Source organism: Callithrix jacchus, chromosome 16, assembly GCF_049354715.1.
Source record: "Callithrix jacchus isolate 240 chromosome 16, calJac240_pri, whole genome shotgun sequence".
Taxonomy (NCBI): domain Eukaryota; kingdom Metazoa; phylum Chordata; class Mammalia; order Primates; family Cebidae; genus Callithrix; species Callithrix jacchus.
This window is the reverse complement of record NC_133517.1, coordinates 96,967,831-96,978,516: the sequence shown is the minus strand read 5'-3', so window position 1 is coordinate 96,978,516 and position 10,686 is coordinate 96,967,831. Positions and strand designations below refer to the sequence as shown.

The 10,686-nt window shown below is 37.3% G+C and overlaps 1 protein-coding gene across 17 annotated transcripts in view; it reads right to left on the bottom strand.

The window, feature by feature from the left end:
• Nucleotides 1-2,693: 2,693 nt before the first annotated feature.
• The window catches only part of RGS22 (regulator of G protein signaling 22), a 150,229-nt gene continuing 142,236 nt past the window's right edge, over nt 2,694-10,686 (bottom strand). For all 17 annotated transcript variants that reach the window (XM_002759356.6, XM_078353462.1, XM_035276616.3 and 14 more), the window contains 4 exons: nt 4,553-4,646; nt 4,355-4,435; nt 4,023-4,072; nt 2,694-2,827 (listed from right to left, as the gene is read on the bottom strand). In XM_002759356.6, coding sequence (XP_002759402.4) covers nt 4,068-4,072; nt 4,355-4,435; nt 4,553-4,646 — 180 coding nt within the window. In that variant the 3' untranslated portion in view covers nt 2,694-2,827; nt 4,023-4,067. The remainder of the gene's footprint in view (nt 2,828-4,022; nt 4,073-4,354; nt 4,436-4,552; nt 4,647-10,686) is intronic.

Genomic DNA, 10,686 nt, shown 5'->3' with positions numbered 1-10,686 from the left:
ATGGGAGCAGAGACTAGAATGGTGGTTTTCTGGGGTCAGGGGTAGGGATAAACGGAGAGTTGTTCGATGAGCATAAAGTTTTAGTTATGCAAGATGAGTAAGTTCTAGAGATCTACTGCACAACATAGTGCTTCTGGTTGACAGTATTGTGCACTTAAAATTTTAAGAAGGTTGATCTCATGTCATAAAAAAAAAAAAAAATAAAAGAAACCAGGTCACTTTTAGAGGTGATGGCTATGTCTAAACCTTTATTGCTATGACGGTTTTATGGGTGTATGCATATGTCCAAACCCATGAAATTGCATATATTAAATATGTAGAGTTTTTTATGTTATGCCTCAATAAAGCTCTTTTTTAAGAAAAGATTCCTCATTTGTATATTGATGAGCAATATATAAAGATTTTTTTTAAGCAAGGAAAGAAAAAGAACAAAAAAGACCACAGATTTGAGGTCTGCCAGTTTCACTTAAGAATGTTCAAAAAAAATTAACTTTATTAAATGTTGACCCTTGAGGACGTATCTTTTTAATATTCTGTGTGGTGAAATGGAAGTACACAAAGTATGTTTGTCATATACCAAAATATAATGGTTATCTCCAGAAAAAGCACTTGTACAAATGTTTCAGTTGCCAGCTGGCCTAGCCATTTGTTTCATGGGACACCATTTTCACTTTAAGGACTTACATATGAATTATAGCTATTCAGACTTGGGTATTTGGCAGACACTTTCTCAAAAATGTACAAAGTGAGACTATCATTTCAAGGAAAACAACAAACAGTATTTTTTCCAGTGATTAAAATACAAGCTTATAAGTGAAAATCAGAATTTTGGAAAACATATCTACTGTGGTGAATCTGATCGCTTCCCAATACTCAAAGATTTTTCTGATGATATTGGTGGTGATGTTAATTAATGTGATTTTTTGATAGTGTACAATGAAACATCAATTTGGAATACCTGCATAACTCAATGAACTTTTTCTTTTCCCTAAAGACCAATGATGTTACAAAATCACACATAGATAAAAGATGCATTCAAAGAGCAAAAAAGACTAATGGATTTTCATATGTCAGAGTATGAAAATTACTAATATGGTTTCAGTTTCCACATTGCAACTAACCTTTAAAAATCTACCTTTTTTTCAAGTGTTAGTATAGTATAAAGAATATCCATTATTATCTGACAAGGTTATTAAAATACTCCTTCGTTTTCCAACTAAATTTGTGTGAGGTCAGATTTTTTTCATATAGTGTGATCAAAACAAGATGTCATAAGATTGAAAGTAGAAGCAGATCATCTTTGTTGACCAAATATTGAAGAGATTTGCAAAAAGGTATAGCACATACAATTATGTCTAGCATATAACACTTGATAGTAATAATAAACAACTATGTTACTGGCTTATGTATTTACTATATTTTTAATAATTATTTTAGACTGTACTCCCACTTAAAGAAATATCTTAAAGTGACCTGTGAAACAACCTCAGGCAAGTCCTTCAGGAGGTATTCCAGAAAAAGACATTGTTATAGAAGATGACAGCTCCATAAATGTTGCTGCCCCTGAAGACCTTTTGGTAGGACAAGTTGTGAAGGAGGACAGCAGTATATATATATATATATATGAAAGCTTACAGAATAAGGATATAAATAAAATATTTCTGTACAACTTATGACGTGTTTGTATTTTAAGATAGGGGTTATGACAAAAGAGTCAAAAAGTTTTTTAAAAAAATTAAAAGTTCTGGCCAGGTGCGGTGGCTCAAGCCTGTAATCCCAGCACTTTGGGAGGCCGAGGCCGGTGGATCACGAGGTCAAGAGATCTAGACCATCCTGGTCAACATGGTGAAACCCCGTCTCTACTAAAAATACAAAAAATTAGCTGGGCATGGTGGCGCGTGCCTGTAATCCCAGTTACTCAGGAGGCTGAGGCAGGAGAATTGCCTGAACTCAGGAGGTGGAGGTTGCGATGAGCCGAGATTGCGCCACTGCACTTCGGCCTGGGTAACAAGAGCGAAACTCCATCTTAAAAAAAAAAAAAAATTAAAAGTTCTTAAGGTAAAAAAGTTATAGTTAGGCTGGGTATAGTGGCTCATGCCTATAATCCCAGCAACTCGAAAGGCTGAGGTGAGGGGATTGCTTGAGGACAGGAGTTCAAAACTCTGTCTCTACTAAAATACAAAAATTAGCCAGACATAATGGTACACAGCTGTAGTCCCATCTACTCAGGAGGCTGAGGCAGGAGAATCACTTGAACTCAGGGGGCAGAGGTTGCAGTGAGCCAAGACAGTGCTAATGTACTCCAGCCTGGGTGACAGAGTGAGACTCCAGCTCAAATTAATAATAATAATAATAATATAGTTCCTTTAGAGTTGCAAATAGGGTAGGGAAGGCTCTTCCTTTTATGTTTTGGGTCAATTTACCATTTAGGATATTTGTCCCTTAATCACCTACTGAATATATCTGTTAACCAAATACAGTAAATGCTCAATATTTGGAATATTTGTTGAACGATCACTTGAGGAACATAGTATTATACTTCCTTAAGGATATTGATAAGCAAAACATTTTGGTTCTTCAAACCTAGATAGTAGTTGTTTTATCCTAAATAAGTTAAACATTTTTCATAGTCTTATATGTCATGTGTATAGAATAGTTATAATTTTAAAACTGTGGGAATAAGACAAATCAAATTTTCTTTATTTGCTTCCCACCTGGATAATCCAGAATCAAACTTTATTTAGATGTTAGGCTTGTTCTGACACAGACCATCAAAAAACAAATCACTGGAGCTTCTCATGTCAGCAAACTCTGGTTGAAAGAATTCCTACAAAGGAAAAATAAATGAATGAAAATATAAACATCTATAGAAAATATAAATGCAAGACAACAAAAAACTTACATAGAGTTACCAATATAGTTTAGCTATGTCCCCACCCAAATCTCATCTTGAATTACAGTTCCCATAATTTCCACGTGATGGGAGGGACCCAGTGCAGGGTAATTGAATCACGGGGGTAGTTACCCTCATGTGGTTCTCATGATAGTGAGTTCTCATGAGATCTGATGGTTTTATAAGGGGCTTTTCCCCCTTTTGCTTGGCACTTCGCTCTCCTGCTGCCTCTTGAAGAAGGACATGTTTGCTTCCACTTCTGCCATGATTGTAAGTTCCCTGAAGCTTCCCCAGCCATGTGAAACTGTGAATCAATTAAATGTCCTTCCTTTATAAATTACCCAGTCTTGGGTAATTCTTCATAGCAGCATGAGAATGAACTAATACCATTGTCATGAGGATCAAAAAGTGAGCAGATGTGTCAGCAAATGTTAGGGGGACTATGACGTTGGCCTAAGGGGTGGAAAAACAGGCAAAAGAGTATAGAGGCTAGGTAAACTAGAAGAGAAAAAAATGAGTAGGTTAAGAACATTAAGGCCTACTCATCAAACCTCCCAAGAACCAGAAAACTAAGGATGTTAAGAAACCAAAAAGATAATCTGCAAGGCAAAAGACAAAAGAAACAGGACTTTTAACTGGGTTCTTCAAGTATTAGGTCAATGAGTTACACATATACTGCATTATACTACTAGACTACTTTGTAAGGCATTGTTAACTCTAACATTAGTATCCAATCAAAACTGTATAATCACATCAGTGATTATACATGGGAGAAGGACCCTGGCTCAATTTTTAGTTCTTTTTTTAAAAAAAATTGTAAGCTCCTTCTAATATTCTCAATTTAGAAAATCTTGGGAAAACAGAGCTGCAGCCCATTCTTCCACACGTTCTTTTCAGAAGAGAACAGACAAGGAGTAAATAAAAGCAATACATGATCACTCTCCAGAGGCCTTACTTCTTAGGAAACTGTGCCATTCAAAAGGGAGGCAAGGCTCTCCACCTCATTGATTTATTAGTGGGGCATGTTATATGTGTAGTATTCTGTGTATGTGTGCATGGATGCATGTACATGAATGAGGGTGTTAGGAGGACATATGTGGGACCAGCCAACTCTCAGATTACAACGTACCTTGAACCTATCAGCAGCAGGATGTAAACACTCACATGGATGCTGTCACTCTGGAAAAGAGATGAAGTTTTATGCATATATGTTAGTATGTTAGTCTTTCCTCCTCAGCAGAGGAGAGGAACAGAGACAGAGAGGGGAAGGGGACACACACACACACACACACACACACACACACACACACACACAGAAATTCTCCTAAGTTGGGGGCCAGAACAGGGTGGAGCGGTCGGTCTGTACCCCTTCCTCCCTGTACATTCTCAATGGCCAGGTAAGAGGCAGAACTCCAACAATAGGAAAGAAAGAACTGAAGATAGACTACACTGGGAACTCACTCTGGCTGCTGTGGGCAGACATATTCTTTTTCAAAGACATAGTTGAAGCACTAGGCTTAAAATTTGTGAGAGGTTGCAAGCCTGCATAAAAATAAAAGAGGTAAGATAAACAGTAAAGTAAATATTGTCAAAGTCTTCTAAAATTAGTCTGTGATAGAAGATAAAAAAGTAACCTTATAAGCAAAAAGCAAAATTTACCTGCAATTAACTTTTTTTCTAGTTCTTCTTGGATCTTAAGAAGAATTCTCTCCTGTTCTAAGGCTTCTATATACTTTGAGTAGCACCAGGTTGGCTAAAAAAAGCAATTTTCAAAGTTAATTTTGAATTGTTTGGCTTAGGAAATAAACTGAAGGTAAGATGTCTTCTATCAGCCTCTTCATTTAAATTTTATTAACATATAACACACATAAAGGAAAGTGAGTATCACAAGTTTATAATGTTATGAATTCTCACCTACTGAACATATGTACCCATGTCACCTTTTAACTGTGCACCACAAATTATCATCAACCTACCTTAATCTGTTTTCACATAAATTTTATGATAAGGTAAATGTATTTTCTTCTATAGCCTTGACAAAATTACTAAATTCCCTGGTTCAAAGGGAGGAGGTGGGGCGGGGACATGAGGGTAGTTGATATACTATTTCTCAGTGAATCAATGTCAACAAAAGTTGTATAGATATCTTGACATCTCTTCAATCATCTTTATATAGTCAATTTGATTGGAAATTTAGTGCTTATAAAATATCTTTATATATTCAATTTTACTGTAAATTTAGTGTTGAAGAAAGATCCAAGTTTTAGGGGGAGGGGAATTTTGCATTTGGATTCATCATAATTCTTCAATGTTCAAAATCTATCTAAAACTAATGCATATACAATTAGCCCTTCACACCCACACATTATACATCTGCATATTAAACCCAACTGCAGATCAAAAATATTTTTAAAAATCAACAAAAAAATTATATAAATAAAAAAATACAGTATAACAACTATTTACATAGCATTTACTTATGCTATAGTATAACACTTAGATAATATAAGTAATCTAGAGATGATTCGAAGTATATGGGAGGGTGTGGATAGGTTATATGAAAATACCATGCCATTTTATATCAGGGACTTAAGTATCTTCAGATTTTGGTGTCTGCAAGTGGTCTTGGAACCAATCCACAGTGGATACTAAGGAACATTTACATTTACAAAATGTCAGTGTATTATTACTTTACAAATTGCTAAAGTAATTCAACATGTATACTTTATTTATTTATTTTTTTTTTATTGCGTTTTAGGTTTTGGGGTACATGTGCAGAACATGCAAGACAGTTGCATAGGTACACACATGGCAGTGTGTTTTGCTGCCTTCCTCCCCTTCACCCACATTTGGCATTTCTCCCCATCTATCCCTCCCCAGCTCCCCCTCTGCTGTCCCTCCCCTATTCCCCCCAATAGACCCCAGTGTGTAGTTCTCCCTTCCCTGTGTCCATGTGTTCGCATTTTTCATCACCTGCCTATGAGTGAGAATATGCGGTATTTCATTTTCTGTTCTTGTGTCAGTTTGCTGAGAATGACGTTCTCCAGATTCATCCATGTCCCTACAAAGGACACGAACTCATCATTTTTGATTGCTGCATAATATTCTATGGTGTATATGTGCCACATTTTCCCAGTCCAGTCTATCATCGATGGGCATTTGGGTTGGTTCCAGGTCTTTGCTATTGTAAACAGTGCTGCAATGAACATTCGTGTACATGTGTCCTTATAGTAGAACGATTTATAGTCCTTTGGATATATACCCAGTAACGGGATTGCTGGGTCAAATGGAATTTCTATTTCTAAGGCCTTGAGGAATCGCCACACTGTCTTCCACAATGGTTAAACTAATTTACACTCCCACCAACAGTGTAAAAGTGTTCCTATTTCTCCACATCTTCTCCAGCATCTGTTGTCTCCAGATTTTTTAATGATCGCCATTCTAACTGGCGTGAGATGGTATCTCAATGTGGTTTTGATTTGCATCTCTCTGATGACCAGTGATGATGAGCATTTTTTCATATGTTTGTTGGCTTCATGTATGTCTTCTTTTCTAAAGTGTCTGTTCCTATCCTTTGCCCATTTTTGAATGGGCTTGTCTGTTTTTTTTCCTGTAAATCTGTTTGAGTTCTTTGTAAATTCTGGATATCAGCCCTTTGTCAGATGGGTAAACTGCAAAAATTTTTTCCCATTCTGTTGGTTGCCGATTCACTCTAGTGACTGTTTCTTTTGCCATGCAGAAGCTGTGGAATTTGATTAGGTCCCATTTGTCTATTTTGGCTTTTGTTGCCAATGCTTTTGGTGTTTTGGTCATGAAGTCCTTGCCTAGCCCTATGTCCTGAATGGTTTTGCCTAGATTTTCTTCTAGGGTTTTTATGGTGCCAGGTCTTATGTTTAAGTCTTTAATCCATCTGGAGTTAATTTTAGTGTGAGGTGTCAGGAAGGGGTCCAGTTTCTGCTTTCTGCCCATGGCTAGCCAGTTTTCCCAACACCATTTATTAAACAGGGAATCCTTTCCCCATTGCTTGTTTTTGTCAGGTTTATCAAAGATTGTATGGTTGTAGATATGTTGTGTTGCTTCTGATGCCTCTGTTCTGTTCCATTGGTCTGTATCTCTGTTTTGGTACCAGTCCCATGCTGTTTTGATTACTGTCGCCTTGTAGTATAGTTTGAAGTCCGGTAGTGTGATGCCTCCTGCTGTGTTCTTTTTGCTTAGAATTGACTTGGCTATGCGGGCTCTCTTTTGGTTCCATATGAAGTTCATGGTGGTTTTTTCCAGTTCTGTGAAGAAAGTCAATGGTAGCTTGATTGGGATAGCGCTGATTCTGTAAATTACTTTGGGCAGTATAGCCATTTTCACAATACTGATTCTTCCTAACCATGAACATGAAATGTTTCTCCATCTGTTTGTGTCCTCTCTTATTTCGTTGAGCAGTGGTTTGTAGTTTTTCTTGAAGAAGTCCCTTACGTTCCTTGTGAGTTGTATTCCTAGGTATTTTATTCTTTTTGTAGCAATTGTGAATGGTAGTTCGTTCTTGATTTGGCTCTCTTTAAGTCTGTTATTGGTGTAGAGGAATGCTTGTGATTTTTGCACACTGATTTTATATCCTGAGACTTTGCTGAAGTTGCTTATCAGTTTCAGGAGTTTTTGGGCTGAGGCGATGGGGTCTTCTAGGTATACTATCATGCCGTCTGCAAATAGAGACAATTTGGCTTCCACCTTTCCTATTTGAATACCCTTTATTTCTTTTTCTTGCCTGATTGCTCTGGCTAGAACTTCCAGTACTATATTGAATAGGAGTGGTGAGAGAGGGCATTCTTGTCTAGTGCCAGATTTCAAAGGGAATGCTTCCAGTTTTTGCCCATTAAGTATGATATTGGCTGTTGGTTTGTCATAAATAGCTTTTATTACTTTGAGATACATTACACCAGTACTGAGTTTATTGAGGGTTTTTAGCATAAAGGGCTGTTGAATTTTGTCAAAGGCCTTCTCTGCGTCAATTGAGATAATCATGTGGTTTTTGTTTTTGGTTCTGTTTATGTGGTGAATTACATTTATAGACTTGCATATGTTGAACCGGCCTTGCATCCCCGGGATGAATCCTACTTGATCATGATGGATAAGTTTTTTGATGTGCTGTTGCAGTCGGTTTGCCAATATTTTATTGAAGATTTTTGCATCTACGTTCATCATGGATATTGGCCTGAAGTTTTCTTTTCTTGTTGAATCTCTGCCGGGTTTTGGTATCAGGAGGATGTTGGTCTCATAAAATGATTTGGGAAGGATTCCCTCTTTTTGGATTATTTGGAATAGTTTCAGAAGGAATGGGACCAGCTCCTCTTTGTGTGTCTGGTAGAATTTGGCTGTGAACCCATCTGGACCTGGGCTTTTTTTGTGTGGTAGGCTCTTAATTGCTGCCTCGACTTCTGACCTTGTTATTGGTCTATTCATAGTTTGGGCATCCTCCTGGTTTAGGCTTGGGAGGACACAGGTGTCCAGGGATTTATCAATTTCTCCCAGGTTTACTAGTTTATGTGCATAGAGTTGTTTGTAATATTCTCTGATGATGGTTTGAATTTCTGTGGAATCTGTGGTAATTTCCCCTTTATCATTTTTTATTGCATCTATTTGGTTGTTCTCTCTTTTCTTTTTTATCAGTCTGGCTAGTGGTCTGTCTATTTTGTTGATCTTTTCAAAAAACCAGCTCTTGCATTTATTGATTTTTTACAGGGTTTTTCATGTCTATATCTCCTTCATTTCTGCTCTGATCTTAGTTATTTCTTGTCTTCTGCTAGGTTTTGAGTTTTTTTTATCTTGCTCCTCTAGCTCTTTCAGTTTTGATGATAGGGTGTCAATTTTGGATCTCTCCACTCTTGAAAAGAAGAGTGGCACTTATTGCTATATATTTTCCTCTAGAGACTGCTTTAAATGTGTCCCAGAGATTCTGGTATGTTGTGTCTTCGTTCTCATTGGTTTCGAAGAACTTCTTTATTTCTGCCTTCATTTCATTGTTTATCCAGTCAACATTCAAGAGCCAGTTGTTCAGTTTCCATGAAGCTGTGCGGTTCTAAGTTAGTTTCTGAATTCTGAGTTCTAACTTGATTGCACTATGGTCTGAGAGACTGTTTGTTATGATTTCAGTTGTTTTGCATTTGCTGAGGAGTGCTTTACTTCCAATTATGTGGTCAATTTTAGAGTAGGTGTGATGTGGTGCTGAGAAGAATGTATATTCTGTGGATTTGGGGTGGTGAGTTCTGTAAATGTCTATCAGGATTGCTTGTTCCAGGTCTGAGTTCAAGCCCTGGATATCCTTGTTGATTTTCTGTCTGGTTGATCTGTCTAATATTGACAGTGGAGTGTTAAAGTCTCCCACTATTATTGTGTGGGAGTCTAAGTCTCTTGGTAAGTCATTAAGAACTTGCCTTATATATCTCAGTGCTCCTGTATTGGGTCCATATATATTTAGGATCATTAGATAATCTTGTTGTATTGATCCTTTCACCATTAAGTAATGACCTTCTTTGTCTCTTTTGATCTTTGTTGCTTTAAAGTCTATTTTATCTGGGACAAGAATTGCAACTCCTGCTTTTTTTTGCTCTCCATTTTCTTGGTAAATCTTCCTCCATCCCTTTATTTTGAGCCTTTGTGTATCCTTGCATGTGAGATGGGTTTCCTGGATACAGCACACCAATGGGTTTTGGCTTTTTATCCAATTTGCCAGTCTGTGTCTTTCTTTTTATCCAATTTGCCAGTCTGTGTCTTTTGATTGGTGCATTTAGTCCATTTACATTTAGGGTTAATATTATTATGTGTGAATTTGATACTGCCATTTTGATGCTAGCTGGCTGTTTTGCCCGTTAGTTGATGCAGATTCTTCATTTTGTTGATGCTCTTTAGCATTTGGTATGTTTTTGGAATGGCTGGTACTGGTTGTTCCTTTCTATGTGTAGTGCCTCTTTCAGGAGCTCTTGTAAAGCAGAACTGGTGGTGACAAAATCTCTGAGTACTTGCTTGTTCGCAAAGGATTTTATTTTTCCTTCACTTCTGAAGCTCAGTTTGGCTGGATATGAAATTCTGGGTTGAAAGTTCTTTTCTCTAAGGATGTTGAATATTGGCCCCTACTCTCTTCTGGCTTGTAGAGTTTCTGCCAAGATATCTGCTGTGAGTCTGATGGGCTTCCCTTTGTGGGTGACCCAACCTTTCTCTCTTGCTGCCCTTAGTATTTTATCCTTCATTTCAACCCTGGTGAATCTGACGATTATGTGCCTTGGGGTTGCTCTTCTTGCAGAATATCTTTGTGCTGTTCTCTGTATTTCCTGGACTTGAATATTAGCCTGCCTTGCTAGGTTGGGGAAATTTTCCTGGATAATATCCTGAAGAGTATTTTCCAGCTTAGATTCATTCTGTTTGTTGCATTCTGGTACACCTATCAAACGTAGGTTAGGACTCTTCACATAGTCCCACATTTCATGGAGACTTTGTTCATTCCTTTTTGTGCTTTTTTCTCTAATCTTGGTTTCTCATTTTATTTCATTGAGTTGATCTTCGACTTCTGATATTCTTTCTTCTGCTTGGTCAATTCAGCTGTTGAAACTTGTGCTTGCTTCGTGAAGTTCTCGTGTTGTTTTTCAACTCCTTCAATTCATTCATATTCCTCTCTAAGTTGTCCATTCTTGTTATCATTTCCTCAAATCTTTTTTCAAGGTTCTTAGTTTCTTTGCATTGATTTAGAACATGATCTTTTAGCTCACAGAAGTTTCTCATTATCCACCTTCTGAAGTCTAATTCCGTCA